General features: G+C 44.6%; 4 protein-coding genes across 9 annotated transcripts in view; 1 reads left to right on the plus strand and 3 right to left on the minus strand.

Moving 5' to 3' along the window:
- Positions 1–6,762, minus strand: part of UBE4B (ubiquitination factor E4B) — a 33,573-nt gene extending 26,811 nt beyond the window's left edge. Inside the window, exons 1-2 of one of the 3 annotated variants that reach the window (XM_077190124.1) lie at positions 6,389–6,762; positions 321–507 (exon numbers count right to left, since the gene is read on the minus strand). In XM_077190124.1, coding sequence (XP_077046239.1) covers positions 321–507; positions 6,389–6,412 — 211 coding nt within the window. In that variant the 5' untranslated portion in view covers positions 6,413–6,762. The remainder of the gene's footprint in view (positions 1–320; positions 508–6,388) is intronic. The other 2 variants (XM_054647654.2, XM_054647659.2) reach the window with 2 other exon arrangements.
- Positions 6,763–9,303: 2,541 nt separating this feature from the next.
- On the minus strand, positions 9,304–11,470 carry RBP7 (retinol binding protein 7). Its single transcript, XM_054647971.2, has 4 exons — positions 10,921–11,470; positions 10,217–10,395; positions 9,856–9,957; positions 9,304–9,546 (listed from the first exon to the last, which is right to left on the minus strand). The coding sequence occupies exons 1-4, from the start codon at positions 10,991–10,993 to the stop codon at positions 9,496–9,498; spliced, it is 405 nt and encodes a 134-aa protein (XP_054503946.1). The 5' UTR covers positions 10,994–11,470; the 3' UTR covers positions 9,304–9,495.
- Positions 11,471–12,615: 1,145 nt separating this feature from the next.
- NMNAT1 (nicotinamide nucleotide adenylyltransferase 1) lies at positions 12,616–17,834 on the minus strand. 4 transcript variants are annotated; one of them, XM_077190374.1, is made up of 5 exons: positions 17,568–17,834; positions 15,129–15,296; positions 14,495–14,678; positions 14,208–14,353; positions 12,616–13,833 (listed from the first exon to the last, which is right to left on the minus strand). In XM_077190374.1, exons 2-5 carry the CDS (start codon positions 15,244–15,246, stop codon positions 13,424–13,426), a joined length of 858 nt encoding a protein of 285 aa, XP_077046489.1. In that variant the 5' UTR covers positions 15,247–15,296; positions 17,568–17,834; the 3' UTR covers positions 12,616–13,423. The 4 variants fall into 4 exon arrangements, with proteins under 4 accessions (XP_077046489.1, XP_077046488.1, XP_077046487.1 ...); XM_077190373.1 differs by having other exon boundaries at positions 17,509–17,834; XM_077190372.1 differs by lacking the exon at positions 17,568–17,834 and adding an exon at positions 17,143–17,269.
- LZIC (leucine zipper and CTNNBIP1 domain containing) lies at positions 17,833–24,489 on the plus strand. Its single transcript, XM_054647934.2, has 6 exons — positions 17,833–17,971; positions 20,074–20,209; positions 20,693–20,791; positions 21,245–21,340; positions 23,099–23,180; positions 24,088–24,489. Exons 1-6 carry the CDS (start codon positions 17,871–17,873, stop codon positions 24,144–24,146), a joined length of 573 nt encoding a protein of 190 aa, XP_054503909.1. The 5' UTR covers positions 17,833–17,870; the 3' UTR covers positions 24,147–24,489.
- The last annotated feature ends 276 nt before the right edge of the window (positions 24,490–24,765 follow it).

Below are 24,765 nucleotides of genomic sequence, written 5' to 3' on the forward strand. Positions count from 1 at the left end.
CTGTCTCCTTGACATATTTTTTTCCATAATATTGTGTAATAATGAACTTTATTACAAACTTTTTTAAGCTTTGGTAACCCATATTGCAAATGTCAAGAGTTTACGCACACCTGGAAAACAAGCGTAAATGGAATACATGGAAAACCATTTATTACTTGGAAAATGAAAACAAGAAGTACCTTCTTTCACCGTTTTGCAACATTTGTTTCTGAAAATGACTCTCAGTAAGAGCAGGAGCAGCAGCAGTGCTGAGTACAGTGAGGAGCTGAGTAAGGAACGCGCACGGACACAGGAGGAGCAGCCGGGAGCTGCGGGCCTACCTGCCGCCCCGATGGGAGAGGTAGCTGGGGTCATGCTGTGCACGTTGAGGCCCAGGCTGTGCGAGGGCCCCGGCGCTGGGGCTGCGCCCGGCGGCCCCGGCGGGGTCTCTCTCTGAGGGGACGTCAGCGGGGTGGTGGGCTGGGACGAGGAGCCGCCCGCCAGCCGCGCCAGGCGCCTCCGCCGGATCTGCGGGGAGAGGAGAGCAGTGAAAGGAGCCCAGCGAAAGGAGCCCAGTGAACCCCCCTGTCAAGGAGAGGAAGGAGCTCAGTGAACCCCCCTGTCAGGGAGAGGAAGGAGCTCAGTGAACCCCCCCTGTCAGGAGGGGAGCCCAGTGAACCCCCCTGTCAGGAGGGGAGCTCAGTGAACCCCCCTGTCAGGGAGAAGAAGGAGCCCAGTGAACCCCCCCTGTCAGGAGGGGAGCCCAGTGAACCCCCCTGTCAGGGAGAGGAGTGAGTGAACCCCCCTGTCAGGGAGAAGAAGGAGCCCAGTGAACCCCCCTGTCAGGAGAGGAGTGAGTGAACCCCCCTGTCAGGGAGAGGAGCCCAGTGAACCCCCCTGCCAGGGAGAGGAAGGAGCTCAGTGAACCCCCCTGTCAGGAGAGGAGTGAGTGAACCCCCCTGTCAGGGAGAGGAGCCCAGTGAACCCCCCTGGCAGGGAGAGGAAGGAGCTCAGTGAACCCCCCTGTCAGGGAGAGGAAGGAGCTCAGTGAACCCCTCTGTCAGGGAGAGGAAGGAGCTCAGTGAACCCCCCTGTCAGGAGAGGAGCCCAGTGAACCCCCCTGCCAGGGAGAGGAGCTCAGCTCAGTGAACCCCTCTGTCAGGAGAGGAGCCCAGTGAATCCCCCTGTCAGGGAGAGGAGCCCAGTGAATCCCCCTGTCAGGGAGAGGAGCCCAGTGAACCCCCCTGTCTCCTGCAAATGCAAACACAACACTGCAGCCTTACCTGAAGCCTGCTCAGTGGAGCTGGGCTGGCTGCCCTTCCACTGCTCTGTGTCACAGCACACAGTACCCTCCGTGTTCAAATTCAAAGTATGTGTTTGCTGCCTTGGAAGACCACGTGCACTGGGAATGCTGTGTTTGTCCCTTGAGGGGTTGTGCAAGACCCGTTTAACGTTTACTGCTCAGCAGTTTCAAAACCTGCAATACTCCTCCCCATTTACTTTGGCATTTGACAAGCCATGTTGATGTGATAAAAGGGACAACACGAATGTGACCTTTGCTTTAACTTCACACCACATGATACCAACACACCCGTGCTAAAGAAGGTCCAGTTGAAAGTTATGCAAGACCACCACTGTCCAAATTAGTCCAAAACAGAACTGCAACACCAAAACTGCACCCTGTGTGATGGACAGAAGCACCTTGACAAGTAAAGACAGAGTAAAAAACATCCTCTTATCACCTAGAGGCATTCCATCACAAAGAATTTTAAAAACAGTTTTTGCATGTTCCTTTTAAGATAGAAGCATCTGCCTTCAAAATCCAACTACAGAAAACTGTTACAAATTTACTTATTAAAACTGGCATGTGATCACATAACACTAATATTATACATGAGAAATAGACAAAACTTATGAAACTAGATTCATAATGCTTTAATCTTTGCACAAACAAAAATCAGAAAATAAATTATTTATTATCACAGGCTGCCTTACAGGATCTCTGCCCAAAGCTTACATCTTTGGCTTGAAACGGGCCCAAAGTAAAAGTATATTTGAGGATGTCAGCTCCCTTCCCTGCAAAAATCAGCAATTCCTGTTATTCTCTTCGTATTATGACACTCAGGCATTGCACACAACTTAAAAGTTTTCATTTCTGCTCATAGTCCTAAAGAACTGCCAGGCAACTGAAAGAGTGAACAAAAGATTTGTGTCAAGTCAATGTCTACACTACATTGCTGTATCATTTAATGGCCTGTGAAACCTACTCCAACAGGAAGAAGAACAGATCAAATTAAATCAGACTTCAAAACCTGTGAGAAAACAGTGTCTGGAACTACATCTCCCTCCACGACAGGTGTCACCACATGAACGTGGAAGGCAGCTACATTTTTTTTAAGACTCAAAAAAATAGCTATGAATAGAATCTCTAATCCTGCCTCCTTGTCAAGCAAAATAGGGGAGCTTAATGCAGAAATAAATTGTTCAGCTTTGTCTTTAGGTAAAAGTAATACATATTAGGGTCTTCTCCTTCTTCATTTATACCTCATATTTCAATTTTTCAGTTTTTCATCCAAGTGATTATCTAAAAAAACTCCAGAACTACCTCAGCCCTAAAAGGTATAACTGAGAAAGTGTCAGCTACATGTCCCCATATCTGAATCCAAATTAAGTGTTCACAGCTCACAAATACAACAAATACACACACATGCACTCCATATATGCACCAGTGTCTGAAGGAGAAAGATGATTTTTTTTTCTTGCTTTTTATATAATTAATGTGATATGGAGCTCTTCCACAACTGTTCCCATTAATGCTTGCTAGTGAGTTCCAAATCAGAGCAAGGAAGGAGATATGTGAGGAGAAGAGGGCAGAGATGATAACTAACACATTTTTGAATTAATTCACAAGTACAGTCCATTGATTACTCAAACAAGGTCCCCTCTTCACCCTCTCCCAGTGGCAGGCAGATAACTGAGGACACTAGTGGCACTTGGCATTCCTTCCCTGCCCTCCCTAGGCAAGATCCATGCCCGTGTCACAGCAAATCCCCCTGCAGTCAGCACTGCTGCCACAGGAGGACACCCAGACCCATCTCCTGCCTGGTATTCGTCACCCTTAGCCCATCAAGCACCCGCCTTTCTCAGGGAGCAGGCCCCCAGCAAAACAGTCTGAGCAGGGCCTGGAACAAACATCTGCTCAGACACTGCTGCTTTGAGTCAAGAGATTGCAATAAAAACTCATGCAATATGTTCCCCTGCCCCTTTAAGGATGATGGGCAGTTTACAATCACCTTCCTTACTGCTGAACAAACTAATGTTAAAATATAAACAAACTGTGAATATTTTTACCACTACAGCTTTCACAACTGAGGGTGCATGAAGCACATGTTGAAGGACCAGATCTGGTTCTTGGATACCTCAAGCTGTCATATTCCTCCAGGTTTATATAAAATTATTGCAGGAATCTGAAGTTTGATGTGAAGACTAGAAAGTTTTAAGTAAGAGATAAAAGAAGAGCAATACTATGCTAAAAAGGCCAAGTACAGGCCAAGTTTGAAAAGATGGCATAAAATTGGTGGACACATTCTATCCAGTGAATTCCCTGTATCTTCAGGCTGAACAGAAGGGAGAGAAGGGAAGATGGGCACAGCTGGGGACTCAGGAGACACAGTTTGTTTGCACAACACAAGAGACAATCCAGACTCCACCTGCACACAAATCCCTCCTCAGAAGTATGGGAGTTCCTTCCAATAACCTGTTCCCATTTCAGACTGAATGAGCCTCCAAATTACCACCCAGCAGCACAAAGCTGGGGTCTCAAATAATATTTTAGAGAAGTTTAGGGCATTTGAATAATCCCCAACCCTCGATTGCAGATCTGAGCCAGTGACATATGACAAAGCTGTTATGTGTCATTATGTTACCTAACAGTGACAAGGTTTTCAGTCCTATTACATGGGCATTGCTTGCTCCACAGCCCATCTTCCCTGCAGAGCACAGCTCCAGAACACACAGTTTAAAAGCCTAATTAAAAAAAAAACACCTAATTGGCTGAATGGGACAAGCACATTGCTTTTTAACTGGTACAGTATAGTACAGTTTTTGCTGGACACATCTGGACTAGATCTATAAATAGCAGTTTTCAGAAATACATTTTTGATCTAAATTGACTTCTTAAAAGCTGTTAGCTGCATGAACCACAAGGAAAAATGTAAAAAGAGCACCCTGCTAAAGATGGTTAACTGATAAATTAATTTGGCACCAGGTAATAAAGATACAACCAGGAAGACTAGTCCCTCAGGCTCACACATTCTCAGTTTAAAAACATTATGTATCCGTATCTGCTAGAGTGGCAACTGCTTAGTGAGACTGTAAATAAATCTCCTATTCAATTCTGTGAAGTCCCTGTTCTCATCTTGCACTATCTACTGTGCTAAAACTCACATACTAAGAAGGAAATTTCTTTCTCCCCTCTCCTAAAAATCTTATTATGGTCTGTAATGAATTACAACTTTTAGTGCATTAACAAAGAGAACAGTAAGAAAATGTCAGTGAGAGACACTGTTAATAGGAGGGGAAAAGATCTTCTTGAAACTAAAATATAAGTGTGATCAATTGTGTATCTCCTCTTTTGAAGCTGCAACCCGTTAGTGTTATATTTAATTATGGCTTGATAACAGAAGATAACCTTATCTGTAAGAGCCTTGCAATTAAACTTCCATTAAGTATTTTCTCACCTTCAGTCGTTGCCTGAAAAAAAGTCTGAATCTGAAGAAGTAACATGAAGTATATTTCAGAAGGTTATTTTTCAATATAATCTCATCCAGGCCCACTGTGCCAAGTAACAGCAAAGTGGAGATGTGGAGGAAAATTAAAATCAACTTGGCTCTGACTTTTCAGTGAGCAATCCATTAATAACAAGAAGTGACACTGTGACTCTGTTAAAATGATACAAGACTGTCACAAGCAATCACCTAAAAGACCATTTGGTTTGGTCCTTGCTGAACTGGACAAGAAGGACATGGAAAGTCACTCGAGACAAACATTTGGCCAAAAAAGGTGGATGAGTCCTCACTGGAGAACTCCTTTCCTGCAGCCTCAGATCCATGATGCAGTGGTTTTGATGATGTCAGTAATGTGCTGAGGCAGTGACACAAATAAGCCTACATAGGTTAAATAATTCTGAAATTAATCATAAAACACCTCAGGATCAGGGCACTTTAACAACGAGAAGAGCTGCAGGTAAACAAAGCACTCATGAAATACACCTGTAAAACTGGAGATCCTTTTTCCCAGCAGACTTACACCACCAGTGTCCCATCCCACTCCTCCCAACATGGGAACTGCTCTCCTTTTCTCAGTGCTTCCACAGAGCATGAGGACCTCCACCAAGTAAACAGCAAAAAGTGTTTTCTCCTAGATCGTGATGCAACACAGGAGGATTACTAAATTGTGACAGACAACGTCATCAAAAACATCCCAACTTTTTGGAATACAAATCTGAGTGCCAACAGCAGCCACCCTGCCCTACCATCCCACTATTTGAGATATGGACAGAATAAAAATAACTTCTTTTGATCCTCCCTGGATTATAAGTATAGCACTGAGTCTGTATTGCAGCAGGTCCAGTACAACACATTTTGATTTCAGGATTACACAGGATCACTGGGAAACTCCCTGGATCCTGCTACAATAACCCAAATAATTAATTTGAAAACCCTCTAATATATAGGCAAACCTTAAGACCTTAATTATATATTAAAAAACAGGGGAAGCTGCATCCTTTAAAAGAGAAACAATGAATAGTTCACCTTATTCTATGTGAATAGAATATATACATTATAGACGTTTTCCAACTACAGCATAACACTAGAATTCTTCAGTGAAAGATGAAGAGCTTGAATAAATAAAGAAAATCAAAGGAAACAGTGGAAAACTGACAAGCCTGATTCAAGCTGCTTCAAGAAGAAATGATACTAAATATAAGACCACGAACACACCCATCTTGCTTCTCAGCAAAGAGTCTAAGGAAGCAAAATTTCAAGTGTTTTACTATGTTAAAAGGTTGGGTGTTTCGAATCACACACAAAGAACACATAAACGCCTAGTATTGACACAGAGAGGGAACACGCTGCAGACAAAGGCTACCTAGCAGATGGAAGCAGAGAATAAACAATTAACCAGGAGAGCAGCAACACAACCCCGTGGCCGAGCCGGAGGGTCGCGGGTCAGGGCCAGCCCGGGGACAGGAGGGGAGAAAAACCCACCGAGCACAGAGAGGGGGCGAAGGCAGAGCTCTTCAGGATGGTTCCGTGCCCACCCTCGGGCCCGAGCCGGGCCCAGCACAGCCTGGCGCCCCCTCCCCGCGGGCCCACCCGCCCCTCAGGCCCCGGCCCCGCGCACTCACCTCGTCCGCGCTCAGCTCCTCCATCGCCTTCCTCTTAATGGTGCCCGGAGGAGGGGCGCGTTCCTCCGCCCCGCCGCGGGGCCGCTCCGAGGCAGCGCTCTCCTGCCGCCGCTGCCCCCCGGGCCGCCTCACAAGGGCATCTCCGGGGCGACCGCGCCGCGCCTCGCCCGCCGGCAGCACCGCCGCCCCCGGCCCGCTCCCCGCCGCCCACCCGCGCCTCAGCTGCCGCCGCGGCCGAGGGGAAGCTGCCCTCCCGGTGCCCCCGCGACCCTCAGAGCTCCCGGCCCCGGCCCCCGCCCGCCCGCGGCCGCTGCCCCGCGCAGAGATTATTCATCAAAACAACAGGGCGGCGGCGGCCATCTTGGGGATCACGTGACCCCGCGGAGGGCGGAGCACGCCGGGGCCGCGCGCGCGCCGCGCCGGCCAATGGCAGCGGCCCGAGGGGAGGGAGGGGCGGGGCCTGGGCGGGGCCCGGGAAAGGCGGGCCCGGGGCTCGTGAGGGGCCGCGGTTCGTGAGGGGCCCGGGGAGGCGGGAACGGGAACGCGGCCCGGAACGAGGCCCGGAACGAGGCCCGGAACGAGAGCAGGAACACGGCCCGGAAGGGGGCAGCTGCCCCTCAGGGACACCGCGACCCCAGGGTTGGTCAAGCTGCCGAAGCCTTCCCTCTCCAATGGGCCCGTAAATATTAACCCCCTCTCAGTGACTGGTGATTGAGAATTCACGGGACGTAAATCTAATTATTGCGAGCTGAGTAACACAGCAAGGAAAAAACAAGATGCCAAGACCCCGTTGGGTACTTGGTCTCGGACTTCTATAAGTGTAGTTTGAACATTACGGTTTTTTTTTTCCTTATTACAAACTTTTCTGCACCTAATTCCCTCATTGTACCACAAAATACTATATTTCTGGAAGATATTAGTCTTTTCCCTCACACTCAGCCACAGAAAAAAACAGCCAGGTTGCATGTAAGTACATAGGAGATTCATCCCTAGCTCATCTTGTTTGAGTTATAATACACGTAGATGAAAGAGAAAAGTATATTTATAAGTAGCTCTTTTGGCAAAGGATAAACGAATTGAGGGTTGCATCTGCAAGTTTTTAGCCCAGGATGAACAGTCACTAATAATGTGACCTGAACAGTGAGCCGTGCATGGGGCAGTGTGGTTTGAGTCAGCAAGGGAAAGAATCCCGTAAAAACTGGATGTTCTTAAGATGGAACTAAACTGATCCATATGAACTATTAGGACATATTTTCATACACGCTGCAAATAATTATATAGCAGTAGAATTGATCCATTTTTTAAATGCAGAGATGAGGCAGGTAGGCTATCTGGCCTTATGTTTTCATATACATCTTTATTGTACTTTATTGATCTAAATTATTTTGAACAAAATATTTTGATGACTTAACCAGGGTGCTCAGAAAGGAAACCAATACTTGGATCATAATATATACTGCCAGCCTTTTTATAGAATAGACGTACACTGTTACCTTTGATTTTTACATTACACTTCATTTTGTGTTTATCTCCTTGGGATTTTTTTTTAAGATAATTGAAGTGGTCTGAAACACCTTTGAGTAAAACCCTTCAAGTGCTTCTCTGGGGAGTTCTATTCTCGTCCTTCAAGGTCATTACTGCCTTTCTGTATTGCGTCTCACAGCGGTTTTGCTGGAGAGCGCAGCTTGGAAGCAGTTGGAGAATTTCTGCGGAATTTCCGCGTGTTTAACCCCTGCACCCTCGGCACTGAGCACGGCCCGTTCCGTGGAGGAGCCGCGCTGCAGAGGCGCCATCCGCTGGCGCAGAAAGCTCTGCCTGCTGCTGCTGCTGCAGTTTGTTAAGGGCTGTGAGCGGGGCTGCTGCCCCGGATTGGGATTCCTACTCACAGAACGCTCTAACAGCAGTTCTGTTTTCAAGCAAATGAAACCACTCAGTCCCAGAAGGAAGACGCTGTCAGAATCCACAGCTTAAACGCCAGGCATTTTACTGCTGGGCCCCACATTTCCCGAACTGTATAAAGGCTATTTGTCCTGTTCTTTTTATTTTGGAAACCAGCTTAAATTTATGTAAGTCTGGTAATTAGGGGAGAGCTTCAATCTAATCAAAAGCCCTCCATGCTTCAACAGATTTTTGTCTGACTCTGATGGGGTCTGTAAGCGTTTTGAATGGATAAGAAGTATCAGAAAGGTGGTGCTACTTGTTTCAGAATGTCAGGGACAATTTATTTCATATAAAGTAATTAAGTTACTAAACTTAAGCTACAGTTCTTCAAGAATATGCAATGAAGAATGTGCAGCAACTAATTTAATTTGTAACTACCTAGATTATCTGACAACTTACATGTTCACGCAAGAAAAACTTTTCTATGCAATACTGCACACGGTGATAAAGAAAAATATTTATTCTAATTAACAGTTGTATGCAAACAAAGCTGAACTAAAGCAGCATTGTTTTCCCTCTGTATAAGTGCTTACAGAATTCAATTATTTTGCAGACTGGAATCTTCATGGATCACTCAGACCCATCTGCATGGTTCTGGGATTTGACCACAGCTTTGTTTCCTCTGGTAAGCTCAACTTAATTATTTTTGAGAACAAAGCAGCTCTGGCACAATATGGTGCCTCACACTACAGCATGAAAGACACAAGCAGGTAAAGTAGTAGTCTACACCTTAAAGAGAAGCATTTTGAAAAATAAATCCATACCTTTTGTTGTTGGCTTCATTATTTATCTTCCCTTCTCTATCAGCATCCCATTACCCCCGTTTTATTTGCCTCTTTGAATTCCTCTTAGAATTGGCAGGTTTTCTCCTTTTAATTGACTTTTGATAACCTAGAGACCCAGGCCTCATCACTCATGTTTTGGGTTGGTTTTTTTTTCCTCCAAAAACATATTCAAAACCAAGATACTTAAGGTTCGTTTGAGGCATTTATTAGCAAAAATCAGACCTTTAACACTGGCAACAGCAGACTTATTTCCTGAGCCAGAAACTTCAGACCATTCAGGTTAACAGGTACAGGAGCCAGTTCTTGTTGGTAGAGCCCTCCCTGGACACGGCTCCTGAGCAGAGCTGTCCCTGCAGGCAGGACCCAGCACACCACACAGACTCAGGCTCTCTTGAAGACCTGTCTGCAGACCTGATTCTCACAACGAAGCTCCTACCAAAAAAACCAAAAACAAACAAACAGAAAACCCAAGAGTTTAGATTTCTACAGTAATCAAAGGAACTGCTTCCAAAATTGAACATAGATCCTTTAACACCACCCTGGCCATACTAATAGCTTACACTTCACTTTTGAATTTAACTACACGTGACAGTGAAACAATGAAGCTGTTTCAAAGCAGAATGTGCTCACAATCTACCATCCATTACACAGCCTACAGAGCTAGAAGACACACCATGAACACATTATAAATCTAATTTTCGCCATACAGAGATATAATTAGTAGAAATCTGAAGTCAATACCAGGTGGAGGTCATCCCCTTCGAGCCAGTGAGTCCAGCCCCTGTTCTTCTTCTCACCGGTCTGGACACAGACGAGTTTGTCATTTTCCCAGGTAACGAGGCTCTATAGAACAGGGAACAAAAAGGTGTTTCTGTTGTTTCTGCATGTCTGTCTCAGTTCTGCAAGATACTCACAGAAAATTTTCCTGGATAAAAGAGGACCTAGATATCACCCCTGACTGAAAGTGCCACTCCTTGTCTGTAACTCAGGCTCCTGCTGCTGTCTTGCACTACAAATCTTATTCTTGAAACAATTTCAGCTCAAATATCTGGACTGATCGTGGCATCTTAATTTTGCCACAGCCTCATATATTCCCTCTTACCTTGCATTTTCTGTTATCCAAGCCTTTATTATCTTCCTCAAACTCTTCTCCAACTTTGAATTCAAGCAAATAATCTCTGAACGAGCTAGTGGTATGGATATAGAATGAATCGCCGTCCTGTTTGATCACTTTCTGAGGCTTCAGCATTTTTGCTATTTTGCGTGTTGCAAAGTCAATACCTTGGACAGAAGACAAAAACATCAGAGTTGTATTTATCACCAGTCATTCTGGCAGCCAGGAATTAACCTTTATTACTACCAGAAGCATTTCTTACAGTGGTTTGACCTCACTGCTATGCAGCATTTTGTTGTTTTACTGGAACCTTTTGTTTTGTTTAAAGCTGCATGTTACACGAACTAAGTCGTCCTCTTGTACTTTTTACTCTTTGAAAACCAGTTTATTCAGATGTTGTACAATTCCTATGCAGCAGCATTTCCAGGACTTTCAGACAGAAGACTCCTGGAGACAGTTGGCTTCCCCCACAGAGACACCCAAACTTGGTTTCAGACTTTACTCCCCCTTACCCATACGAGGTGAATGCCCATTCTCATCCTTTGTCGGAGGAAAGGCAATGAAAGAATTAACAAGACTCTCTTTAAGGCATTATATACCTTAAACAGGGTGAAATAAAGGACAGGCCTTAAAATTCAAGAAGCCCCTTAAGGGAGAAGGGAGAAAGGACAGAAGCAGGTATTTTCACCTACCTAAGGCCACCATGTAACCTTCGAAGTTGTCATTGCTGACAAGGTTCCAGGTTCCACTGAAATCCACAGGCATTGCCACACAGAAGGAGGAAGATCCAGTCAAAAATGCAAATGTCGTTTTCTAGCTAGACCTTTTATAGGGCAGCCTGTGGGTGGGATTACATCCCAGGACCTTTCTGCTGGAGGGGAAGGGTGCTGAGCCAGTGGGTGAGAGGGTATTTGTAGAATGGCTTCAGCTGTGCTGGAGGGAAAAGTTCAACGTGTCTGAAATCTTTGTGTTAGCAAATGTTAATAGCCCAAGAGCCACAATGCAAGCCAAAAACTGGTTTAAACCATTTTGTCCATCTTGTATACTTTAAAGGGACTGATTTTGTCATTACTAAGTTTTCCTGTAAGTTTATTAAATCTGGGCTTTATGATCTGAAATCCAGATATCTGTTGAAAAGGTGATGTACCCCTGTAAAGACAGGCTGTACTTAACAGACACAGACTGACTGGTAAACTGTGGATTGTATTATACCAACAAATTTTAAAGTGATACCTATGGCACAGAGATAAGAACTACATCATGTTGGTTTATGTCTGGAGTGAGTAGTAAACAGAATTCAAAAAGTAATCTTGTGTATATAGGAGATGTAGCTCCTGCTTTTGCTTTCTGTTCTTGACACATAAAGGAGAGCTGATACAGGAGCTGTTCCCACTGATGCTTTATTAGATGCTACATGTTGTGGCAGAACACAGGCAGCAGAGTGCATGATGCAGCAGATAAGCTTCAGTGCTGGACTTCACCTTCAGCAAAGAAGTGACAGAAATCCCTGATGACCCAGCAATGTGTTTTGAAAAGTGACTAAAAAATGCTTGACTTTGAAGAGAAAGGACTTAGAGAATTTGAAGTGAGGAAATAAGGGATTTCGAGGTGAGGAAACACACCTATACCTACTACATTTATTTATTTACTGACTTGTGTTAGGCTGAATAAGAAGGACAGTATTTTGCAGAGAAGTTTCCCCAAAGTTTAGCTCCATTTTTGGAGCTGGCAGTTTGATTGCTATGACTCACAGAATCATGCGAGTAGGAACTCAGGACGTCAAAGCTTCTTTCCTGTTAGCAGCTGGATATTGTTCTCTAACCTACACTAAAACAGGAATGGCACTGAGAAATGAAAATTACTGTTTCCTCTTGACTCAAATAGTAACATTTCACCCACAATTTGGTGTTCTGAGGTTATGGTAGTAAAGCACTGTTGCAATACTATTGCCTCTTGCGAGCAAAGAGAAGTCAGGACTTGGTAAATCCTGTGCCAAAGTCCAGATATAACATTTTAATTTAAATTATGCAGATAGGCTGGGGTGTGGTCCTTCTTTCTGTAAATCAGTACTTAAACCTCACACAAAGACCTCTAGAGAGTTGTTGATTCATGAGAAGTGGCTTGCAAACCTTGGCATTCTTAATAAGGCACATAATCCAAACAAAAATGAGATAGCAGCAAATAAAATAAAAGGAGTTAGAATTCTATCACCACAACAGTCACAGTGCCTCTCTAGCTTATGTTCACATAATATAGACAATACCCTGTTAGATTCAAAACCAGATTTCCAGAAAAGAAAAGTATTTCACTTAGGAGCAGTATTGATATACTACAATTTTCTCTCTAGTAACAGAAAACAATTCTGGCTAAATATAATTATATTCTACTTATGGCTCAAAAGTAAAAGAAACTTTATTATTTGAAATCAATGCGTTATTTGTAATAAAGGGACAAGTGTCTCAGAATCTGTGCAGTGACACTATTATTAATTTCTATCTATTAAATCAATGGCTTTAAACCAGTTCCTGAGGTAGGTTTGTCCTTCCATCAGAAACGATTCTGAGCTTAACATTACAGCCCTGGAAACATGAATAGAAAAGTAAAGTACAAGACATTTCTGGAAGCAAATTGCATGACAACAAACAAGCAGCTGCATATCTCAAAGGCAAGCAGCTCAAAGCATGCTATACCTAGCACCACTTCAGCCAGGAGGAAATTCTACCTTTCCAGGATAGAGCCAAATAATTTTTTTGAGGTGACACATGTTGACAATTAAAAAAAAAATGACATAGATTTACTGTAAGTAAATGGTACATCTTGAAACCAGATAACTTTGTTAAGACACTGTAAGTTATTAAAAATATTTGTGTTATCATTTTATAAACAGCAGAGCAGTTTGAGTTAAAACCAATCAGAACATTTTCATTTGTTATAATTTGCAATTTTCATGTACCGATGTGAATTCTTATACTCCCTTCAGTGCACTGGGACAAAACATTAAAATGTGAAAATCTTATTACTGGACTTGAAAAAAGTTGTGTACGTCCAATCACTGAGTGCACCAAGCCCCATTGCTAACTACAGATGTACGGAATTAGCCCACTCTTTCCCTAAGGAAAGGCCCCAGCCAGCCCCTAGAAAACACACTTTCCTGTATGCAATGTAGTTCTCTCAGAGCAGCAGTGGGTCAGCTGCTCAGTGCTGTGAGCTCCTGGGGTCGCTGGCGTGTTTCTGCAAGGGGGCCAGGAGCAGCCCCGCGTTGCGGGCCTCGCTCTCGGCGCTGTACAGCCCGTTCCTCTCGATGTACGCCCGCACCACCTCGGGCACCAGGTAACGGATGCTCTGGCCCCTCCGCAGGGCTCTGCGGATCTTGGTGGAGGAAATATCATTTGTGATCCATTCTTCCACGAGGTGAATGTTATTCTTATGTCTCCACAAAATATCCGACTCGTAGATGAATTTCTGAACATTGTTTCCGGCCCTACTGATACACACAAGGCCGTGTTTTTCCACAATTTCAGTGATGTCCTCCAGCTTCCACAGATTGGGGACTCCAAAAGATTCCAGCATGTCACTTCCACAAAGCAGTTTAACCTGTGGGACACCTGAAAGAGAAAATTCAATGAGAAATAGGGCTTGGTTTGGGGCTTGGCAGATTTTAGCAAATTTGACAGGGATGTTTAATTTCTCGGCTCCCTCTCTCTCTGTATCTTTGGTTAAGATGAGACAATGGAATGAAATTTAAAAAAAAGATTCAGAGCATATAATTTATAATTAGTAGCCATAACACAGGATTTTTCTGAATAAAGATCATGGGAGTCCCTTCATTAAAGGGATCTAATGCCTTATGCTGTGGAATCTAAGGGAATAGAGTTACTGAGTGCATCAGAACCAGGAGCCACCATAAAAGTTACTCATTGGTGCAATTCTCTTGAAATAACAAGGATCATTAACCATCTAATTTGCAAACAGACTTAACTTTTTACAGCTGGACTCTGATTTTTCTTTTTAATGGGCTCATGCCTGTTTGGCTCCTGTTTTCTCTTCCGTCCCAGCTTTGTTATGGGTACATCATCCTGCAGACTATTAGTGACATCAGCAGAGAGAAGCTTTTGATGATGATACCTGCAAAACAAATGTATTTTAGGTATTTTAAAGATGTAGGAAAAAATTGGGATAGTATGGCCTACCAACTTTTGTTAGTCAACACCATTCTTAATCCTTCTATAGGTTCGTGAGACTTTTTAGAGGCTGGCTGAAGAATACCTTAAAACCTTGAGTGTTTCCAACCACTCGCTCTGGCAGCTTTCCCAATCATCAACTTCCACCCAATCTGAGTTTTTTGTAGCCAGTTTTGCCATAGTCACTCGGTGATTCGCACTGATCAGACCTTTCTTCTTATATGCATCACCCACTGGTGAAATGATGCCTTTGATTACTTTGTATTTTCCTGTGGAAAAAAACCACATAACACAAGAACATGAGAAGTGCTTGAGCAGATGTTACTTCCCCTGCATTGTATTTAACCTGTGACATAACCATTATGCAGTGCAATGGCAGCTGATAGCCAGCCCTGTGGAAAAATACAGGATACTCCTGCACAGTCAGGGGTTATGAATGAAGGAGTCAGTAAGATGTATTAGAAAGATATATATTTCTACAAACTATAAACCCTGTTCTTTAGCTCATTGAAATCAGTAATAAGCAACACATATATGAGTTCTCTCATAATGGCCTACGTGGTTTTGTATAAGACATAAACATAAATCAGCCTCAATATCTAATTAGCATTTGCTAAATATCTGTCACTGTCAAGCATTCATAGACACAAAATATTCACCTTAACACTGAAGTGTCTGGTTATCAAAGCTATTCTGAATGATAGAAATAACCATCCTACCTGTTTCATGGAAGTAGTCTTTAGCCAGCTCAAACAGCCTCAGGTGCATGTTGGTGATGGGATTGAAGGACCCACAGGCCAGCAGCACCACTTCAGTCTTCGTGTCAGGATCTTCCATGGCCTTTGCTCACAGCCACGGAGCCAAGTGGACAATGTTGGTGCCAGCCACTACAAGAAATGGGATAAGAAAGAGTTATTGTTACTTAATTGTGCTCCCAATAAGCAGAAGATAAAATTTTAAGATCAAATTGTATTTTTCTTCCATCATGCTGGCCTGTGACTGTTCATGTGACACTTCTTTGTCCAATTTCTAAGTGATTAAAATATGAAATCACTGCAAAGAGGCTGCCTGCCCAGAGAGGATGGTGTACTGCCCACTCTGAGGAAAAGCAGCTCATGCTTTAAACTTCATGCAGAGAGATTTTCTGTCCTGATTGCAGGACAAACTTTATTAGAACTTTGCACCATTTTAAGATGCCAGTGCCAATCAACTGCCAAGGGACATGTGGGCAGGGAACTTCCTTGTTAAGTAACTTCCTTCTAGTGCTTACAGGGAGAAATAGAGCATCCTGTGATCATTCCTAGTCTTGCTACTCAACTGCAGTGACCCTTTCCAGCAAGATCTATAAAACCAAGACTGTGTCACATATTATATTGTATTAAATTCTAGAGGAGAACAGCATCAACATTTCTTTGTTCAACACTGGGGGTTTTCCACTTTTCTAAAATACCACAGTTCTGTTCCGCTTCTGAGCTTCAGTTTCAGAAAGCTGCTTAAGAATTGCTGAAAATAAGGAAATTTCACTATTTATCATTCAATTTCTCCTCACACCTCACACACATTTTTGCTTCTGTATTCTTTCCTGAGAATATTCTGCCAAGATGTTTTCCCACATCTGGCCTAACGAAGGAGAACTGCAATGGGCTGCTGCTGTTTGCGAGATGTCTGAGACATCCTGAGGAGCACAGAATTGTCTGCCATTGTTTCTACAGCAACATCACCACCGGGAAAAATCCCACGAGGTCATCCTCACATTGTGTGTCCCTGACAGAGAGGCTGAGTGATGTTCACAGCAGCCACAGCGCCGAGACACCATCACAGCCAAACCTTGAAACAGCGACTGTGTCCCAACATCAAACAGCCTGTGGATGAAAGGAACACTTGCAAGGCTTCATATTTTGTAAGTGCTAGTACTTTTCTGTGCTTTCAATAGTTTCACAAACTTTTAAAATATTCTTCATTACTGCAGAGTAGCTCAGCAGTGAAACGGCTGGTGGTACTTGAAATGCAGCCTTCACAGGGGCACGTCTAGGAGAGTTACTATGGGAACAGGGAGGAGAGGAATTAGACTGCCTTTGTAATGCACAAATCCTACTTTCAACAGAGTGACACCTGCTGCAAAACTGGAAAAGATTGATTTTTTTCCTTAAAAAAAAAAAGTGCCAAAAAAGTAGAAAATTTTAAGATGGAAATATAGAGTGCCTTTTTCGGGAGTTAGTCAAATGTCCCTTTTCATGCTCCTAATTTTACAGTTTACAGAAACAGGCAATCATTGCCTCATAAACTCACCTTGCACTAACAGATACCAAAATATGCCTACAGCAGGTCTTGGGATGGCTCTGGAGCCCACCCTGCCAGTCACCTTCAGGGGATAAGCAGGCAAGGATGCTTTGCTCAATCTCATTTATGTTCCAGAGGCAGATATGTTTATATATGGGTATATACATAGAATATAAGCGTGATGTGGGCGTCGCTGGGCGCTTCACGAACGCCCTCCGCAGCTCTCCGCCCCCGCGGGCCTGCACGGGGGTCCGGTCCTCGCCCAGCGAGCAACCCCCGCCGCCGCTGCCCATCCCCGGTGAGCCCCGCTCAGCCCCGCGCTGTGCCCGCTCGCCCCCTCTGCCCGTCCCCGCTGTCCCGCAGTCCCCGTTCCCTGTCCCCGCTATCCCCGTTCCCTGTTCCCGCTGTCCCCGTTCCCTGTCCCCGCTGGCCCCGTTCCCCGTGCCCGCTCACCCCGCGCTGCGCCCTCGGCCGGGCCCGCGGGGCCGCTCGCGCTCATTGGCCCGGGCGCGGCGGAAGCGGCGCCGCAGGAGCGGGATGAGCCCGCCCTGACGCGGCCTGCCCGGCTGAGGGGTGAGGGGGCCCGGGGCCAGGCGGGCGGAGGGGGAAGAGCGGGGCCGGAGCCTGGCCGGGGAACGGGCAGCGGGCCCCGGGCAGCGCCCGAGTTCCGCCCGCTCCTCCCGCAGGCCGCGCTCGGCCCGGAGCGAGGGCCGCGCTCCCTCAGGGCGGCTGTGGGGCCGGGATGGCCGCTGGCCGCCGTGTCCGCCCCGGCACCATCCCCGGGGAGCGCCGGTTCTCCGGCTGCCTCGCCTCGCACACCTGCACCGGGGCTGTCTCCTGAACAGCGGTCCAAGGGGCCGCTGAAGAGTCGAACCTACTGAGTCATATAGCGAGGCCTCTGTATTTCAGTAATTGCTGCTTGATTGTATGTGCTGCGGCTGTTGGAGTGCCCTGCTGAACCGCCTCTTGCTCTGAAGATAATGCTGTGCACGCAGCCTGGCATTTCTGTATTTCCACTGCAAGGATCTCCGGGTGTTGTGATTAAACATTCCGTCAGAAAGATATTGCATAATTTTAATATTTGGAGTGTTTGAAATACGTTTTAAATTGTTGATACAAACAATAAAATGTACTTTCTCTTAGGAGTGTCATGTAAAAACATTTTCATGTGAAAACAGAAAATGGCTTCAAGAGGAACAACAGAGACCAGTAAACTAAAACAAAACTTGGAGGAGCAGTTGGACAGATTAATGCAACAACTTCAAGATCTGGAAGAGTGCAGGTAATATAAATAGTTGCTTTCCTCTTATATGATAGTATTTTTCTAAAGTGGTTGGCAGAAGAAAGTGGTACCTTTCAAAAATCTTAGGAGGGGGCTTATTTATTTTTGTGTTTTGCTGTGGCTTTCTGTTTTTAAATTAGGTAGGATATTGGTGTCAGTAAAAAGTCTTTTTAAAAACCTTTATTAAGATTGTTTTATATATCTAGGAAAAATGCTAGCAGAAATACTATGTATTTTCTTTGAAATGTTATATTTCAGTGTGACTTTTAAACTTTAAACAGCTGTTCACAAAAATCACAATTTTTCTATGGGATTTTTAATAGGAGTGAACAAATAGCTTTTGGGGCTCTTTTGGTTTTTCTTATAATTATAGATCCCTGGGGGGGGTTGCATTGTTTACTTTTTTGTTTGTCTAACTCTTCATGTGATTTTGTAATAATCTTCTGTGTGTTGATACAATTTGAGACAGTGAATTATCAGGAAGGTCGGGCTTTTATCTGTTTAACAGTTGCATTTAAGCCCCCTGTGTTTAGCTGGTTTCTGACTCTAGTTCTAACTTGTCCTAGCAGTACGTATCTTTTCCAGGAACAATTAGAACTGCCGAGGGGTGGTGGTGCTGTTCTGGGAGCTGGGCAAGGTTTAGACAGCAGGATCAGTTATTCCTAAGGGGATGGCTTTGGGTGAGGAGATCGGCTTCTCAGATAATCCCATTCACTGCAGCTTTGGGCAAGACAATCTCACCACAAAATTTTGTTGAGATCCAAAAATACTTCTAAATACTGCTTCAGGTGTGGGGTATCTTGTTTATTACTAGGATTTTTTAAACATCAGTAAGGGTAGAACCATGCAGGTGGCTGGGAGGGGTGCAAACCCAAGCAGGGCATGAGCTGGATGGGAGCTGAGAGGGCCAGAGCAGAGCAGGCTGCAGGGATGGGAACAGAGCAGAGCAGAGCAGGCTGCAGGGATGGGAGCAGAGCAGGGTGCAGGGATGGGAACAGAGCAGTTCAGGCTGCAGGGATGGGAGCAGAGCAGGGTGCAGGGATGGGAACAGAGCAGTTCAGGCTGCAGGGATGGGAGCAGAGCAGTTCAGGCTGCAGGGATGGGAGCAGAGCAGAGCAGGCTGCAGGGATGGGAACAGAGCAGAGCAGTTCAGGCTGCAGGGATGGGAGCAGAGCAGAGCAGAGCAGGCTGCAGGGATGGGAGCAGAGCAGTTCATGCTGCAGGGATGGGAACAGAGCAGAGCAGATCAGGCTGCAGGGATGGGAGCAGAGCAGAGCAGTTCAGGCTGCAGGGATGGGAGCAGAGCAGAGCAGATCAGGGTGCAGGGATGGGAACAGAGCAGAGCAGAGCAGGCTGCAGGGATGGGAACAGAGCATAGCAGATCAGGCTGCAGGGATAGGAGCAGAGCAGTTCAGGCTGCAGGGATGGGAACAGAGCAGAGCAGAGCAGTTCAGGCTGCAGGGATGGGAACAGAGCAGAGCAGAGCAGGCTGCAGGGATGGGAACAGAGCAGAGCAGTTCAGGCTGCAGGGATAGGAGCAGAGCAGTTCAGGCTGCAGGGATGGGAACAGAGCAGAGCAGTTCAGGCTGCAGGGATAGGAGCAGAGCAGTTCAGGCTGCAGGGATGGGAGCAGAGCAGTTCAGGCTGCAGGGATGGGAGCAGAGCAGAGCAGTTCAGGCTGCAGGGATGGGAACAGAGCAGAGCAGTTCAGGCTGCAGGGATGGGAGCAGAGCAGAGCAGTTCAGGCTGCAGGGATGGGAACAGAGCAGTTCATGCTGCAGGGATGGGAACAGAGCAGAGCAGTTCATGCTGCAGGGATGGGAACAGAGCAGAGCAGAGCAGGCTGCAGGGATGGGATCAGAGCAGAGCAGTTCATGCTGCAGGGATGGGAGCAGAGCAGTTCATGCTGCAGGGATGGGAACAGAGCAGAGCAGAGCAGGCTGCAGGGATGGGAGCAGAGCAGAGCAGATCAATTCAGGCTGCAGGGATGGGAACCCCTCAGTGCAGCCTGGGGAACCAAGCTCTGTGCCATGGCCCAGTGCCCCATGGGTGTCTCAGGCTGCATCCTGTGATTCACCTGTGCCTTCTTGGGTCCTCCCTAGAGAGGAGCTGGATGCAGATGAGTACGAAGAGACCAAAAAAGAAACTCTTGAGCAGCTGAGTGAATTCAATGACTCCCTGAAGAAGATTATGTCTGGAGATATGACTTTGGTGGATGAGCTCAGTGGCATGCAACTGGTAAGGATGATGTGTTGCTAAAAAACTTCATGTTCTGCTTGGAGTTGATGAAATAGCAAATAGATACAAGTGATTCACTAGAATTTTTATGTGAAATATAGATCTATGTAACTAATGTATTTCCTAATTTAATACACTTGTATATGTAAAAAACTTGGATAGGTGTCTTAATTTGAAAAAGGGAAAAAACCCATTGATGAAGTACAACCTTAACATTGTAGGAGATTAAGACCTGGACAGTAATGAAAAGTTTCACAGCTCTTTCTCAATGTAGTTACATTAATTAGAGGATTCTTTAAGCCCTCCATAAAGGTAATTTTCTTAAAAATTTCGCTTCCATGGCTATGGAAAAAAAGATGAGTTCTGTATATCATATGATGCAGAGGATACTAATGATGCTTTCCAGCCCTCATTAATTTTGTCCTGCTGCTGTAGTTTGACCAGGACTAACAGGAATCACATATCTTGCTCTTCTCCTTGCAGGCAATACAAGCAGCCATCAGCCAAGCATTTAAAACTCCAGAAGTGATTAGAATGTTTGCAAAGAAGCAGCCGAGGCAATTGAGGACAAGGCTGGCAGAGGTGAAGGCTTCAGTTCTACTGCAAAAGCTGTTTATTTGAGGCAGACTGATTCAAGTGTGTCAGGATTGCAAGGAAAGCACTGAGTGCTGGAAAACTTGGTCATAAAGTCCAAAAGAGATGGAGAAGTTCTCTTTCAGTATTTGTTCAGTCTTAAATGTTTATTGAGGTAGTGGGGGCAACCATGTGTATTTCCTGAGTTATCTTCTATCTTCCTGCTTCAAAGCAAAAATGGGATCAACAGAGTGAACTGAGGAAGCTGCAATAGAAAGTCTGTGATTGTACTGAGGGCTGGAGAGTGCACTCGATGTTTCAGAGATCTAAACTGAAGATCCAGATGATGTGGGTCCATTACTACTGATGATATTTTTAGGCTGTTGCATTTCACAGGCTGTTGTGTTGGGTATATAATAATGGAAGCTTATATATTTTGACTTTTTCTCCCCTGGTATGCAGATGGACAGAGACTTAATGGTTGGGAAGTTGCCACGAGATCTGTACACCCAACAGAAACTGGAAATCCTGACTGCCCTCAGAAAGCTTGGTGAGAAGGTAAGGGGTTGGTATGATAGTCAGGTGAGTAGAGTTTTCTGCCTATTTAGGAGGAATTAGAAATAATTAAAATAAGAAATTACTATTTTATAAACAAATGATAAAATGCAACTTGCTGTGACATTACATAAATGTCCTTCCATTTTAATGCCAAACTTTCTGAAGCTGAACATGTATGAAATAGTTTGGTACCTTTCTCTATGGCGGTTTCTACTTTTAAATACTTCCTCTGGTGGGCTGTATGCATGAATCACACACCAGCTGGTACAAGGTGATGGTATTTATAAAAGCTACAGAACAAATCTTTTACTGGCCATCTACCACCAATTCATCAGAAACTATCCAAGACCTCTGACATGTATCCAGCTTCACTGTTATAGTGTTGATTGTGCCTCCCCCTGGGTATGAGAAAAGGAAATTGGAGAGATGAGTGATAAATTCGTTGTTGCCCCAGTGACAGAAAAAGCCCTGGGTTTGCCACCAGAGGGAGGAAGAGAAGTTACTTTGTGGATGGTATATGAAGAAAATGGGTTGCTGTGTATCTCTGTACTTCAGCTTTTTTAGGAAATGAAGGAAGTCATGGAAAAGATCAAGTGCAGTACTTAAAGGAGCTGCAATCCAAGTAGTTTCCAAAGCAAAGGCTTTCCCAATATTTTATTGCTTGAGTGTCAGAGGAAAAAAAAAGTTTTGCAAATATGTAAAAGCTAGTTAAGGTTGTGAGCTGAATGCATGAAGCTATCTAATCCTCTCGGGATGAGTTCCTTGGACCACAACATCAAGGCACTTCACCACACTGACCTATCCTCTTCATCCTTTGAATGATCAGTGCCTGCTGCACTGAGGGCTTGCTAGGGCTGCAGTCTCACATTGTTCTGGATGTGAACAATGATGTGAACAATGACAGCAAATGCTGCACGTTTGTCTGCACAACATTGCAAAGTGTTAGTAGCTGCATGCTTGCAAACAAAGCCAGCAAAGGCAGGTATGGCTCCTCCAGATGTTTTCCTTCATTCCAACATCATCCTGAATATCTCTACCTGATTTTTATATTTCTAATAAATAAACTGACGCAAACACTGTGAAGAGTTTGACACACATGCTTTGCTGTAATAAAGATGTGTATCTGAGGCTAATTAAATGACTTTTAACTTAGCATATCTGAACCTTCCAAATGTAGGTTACTGCTTCATTATTGTAAATATTTTATGGGCATCTGTCACAAGGCATCAGAGCACGTACATAAAAGTAAAATATACATGGGGAAATGTCACTTTAAAGGAAGAGAACCATTTCTAGGTCATTGGCTCTTAACATGGTCAAAGCTGGCAGTGACTGCTTTTTTTTTGCTTTCCTCAGTAGATGATAGGAAGTAAGCTTAGATCTTAGTTCATTACCATACTGACCTTGTGACAAAAAAGTTATTGACACCTTGGCATAGTTCAGATACACAGGTACAGTGTGACCTTTTAATAAAAAATGATCACCACAAATCAACTTGAAACTTGCATGTGCAGGCATGTCTGACACTGCACATGCTGTCCTTCCTGGGCTAAAGGAGCCAGCGAGGGAAGATTCAGTGCTAGGGGAAGTAGCTCCTGGTTTTGTTTTAGGTTTCAGTGTGGCAGACAACACTGCCACTCAAAAACTGCAAAAGGACAACTGCTGTAACCTGTCCTAGCTCGTGTAGATGCACAAGTAGATGGTGGGACATGCACAGGTAAGGTATCAGCTTCACAGTTGTGGCTTTTTTTGATTTAGCTCACTGGTGATGATGAGATGTTCTTGTCAACAAATGCTGGTACAGCTCTGAGCCAATTTGAGAGAGTCTCCACTGACCTTGGTAAGTCTTCATTCTCATAACTTCTGATTCCTTTGCCTCATTGAACACTGATTAATAGAAGTATGTCTGGTTCCCCTATGAAAGAGAATATATGAATGAGAGATTCATGCCATTAAATGTTAATATATGTTTTATTAACAATGAAATTCTGATACACTATTATGAGGAAAAAGTAACACAACAAATAAATCCAATGCCAAACATCCATGAAATGCCAAGGGTGCCCATCATGCTGAAGGCTTGAGTAATCTGTCTCAGGCAGAGATGCTGCTTTTAGAATTAAACACAGATCTTTTTTGCACTAAAGACTCTCTTCAGGAGAGCTGTGGCCTCTGCTTGATGCAGAGAATTTGGCAGTTACTGCCACATTGTCAAAATACAGCTTTAAAGCACTCTTCCTGCTATGATTGTCATACCTCTGATTGTGTTGACAGGATCAAGAGTTGAGTTACAAAAGGCATTAAATAAGCACACAGTTCATTGTAGTAGTAGTAAAAACTGGGATGAAAGAGCTGTGACTGGCAGGAACGTGCCAGACTAGGTACAAATAAAGTGTCTGGGTGCCCTCCCTGGAAGTGTAAGCAAGGTGAGAACCCTCTCTTCCCAAGGGGACTTGGGCTCTGTGTGTGGGGGCATTTCCAGCACCATTCCAGCTACAGACACAAAGCACAGCTCTACAGGAGAAGCTGGGGAAAGGGAGCTCCATCCCAGGCAGGCACAGGAGGACATGGCTGCTCTAGACCTGGCAAGCCTGTGTGGGTTTTTTTTTTAATTAGCTCAAGTGTTCAAGTTTCCACAATGTAGGTTTGGTTTCTTTGGATCTCAAATGTTTTGCTTGATTTAAATTGTATATAAGGTAATTCACAATTTCCACTAATACTTACTGAAAATGCTTTTTCCCCCTCAGGATCAGGAGACAAAGTCTTTGCTCTTGCAAGTGTTGAAGTAGAAAAGGCAAAACAATGAAGAGGTTCGTGAGGCTTGTGTCTCCAGTGATCAGCAGCATTGGATTTTGGTCATTCTGCGTTTGGTTTTTCTATTTCTTACATGTTGAAAAAAAAGCAAAGCAAAACAAAAAACCCAAGCCCTAAATCTCTTGGGTCCTTAACCAGAAGATATGAAGTAAACAGCCTTAAGTGCACTTTGGGACCTTGGTGTCTGTACCCTTTAAGTAATACAAGCTCTGAGGCTGAACACTAAGTGGAACTCTAAAACAAAAGCATGGTATGACTGTCTTTTGAAAGAGTCAGCTGTTTTGAACTTTTCTGAATGTGTATTTCTCTAACTATTAAAACTTAATCTTTTTGCATGTGGTTGTAGCAAGCAGATCTTTTTACGAAGTGGTCCTGATGGGTTTTTTTGGGTGATTCTTCACATTGTCTTAATTTTTGTCTGGACTCCCCACTAAGTAGTTTGTGCTAGGAAAGCATTGAAGCTCTGGAAAATTGATGCAGTTTATTGAAATGCCATCTTTCTACAAACTGTTTGCAGAAGACCCAAAATGAGCCTGGATGCTGATCACTGGCCCTTGGCTGCTTGTTTGCCGTGCACATGAATGAGCACTTTGTGTCCCAGCCCTGCCTGA

This window comes from Agelaius phoeniceus, chromosome 24 (genome assembly GCF_051311805.1).
Source record: "Agelaius phoeniceus isolate bAgePho1 chromosome 24, bAgePho1.hap1, whole genome shotgun sequence".
NCBI classification, from domain to species: domain Eukaryota; kingdom Metazoa; phylum Chordata; class Aves; order Passeriformes; family Icteridae; genus Agelaius; species Agelaius phoeniceus.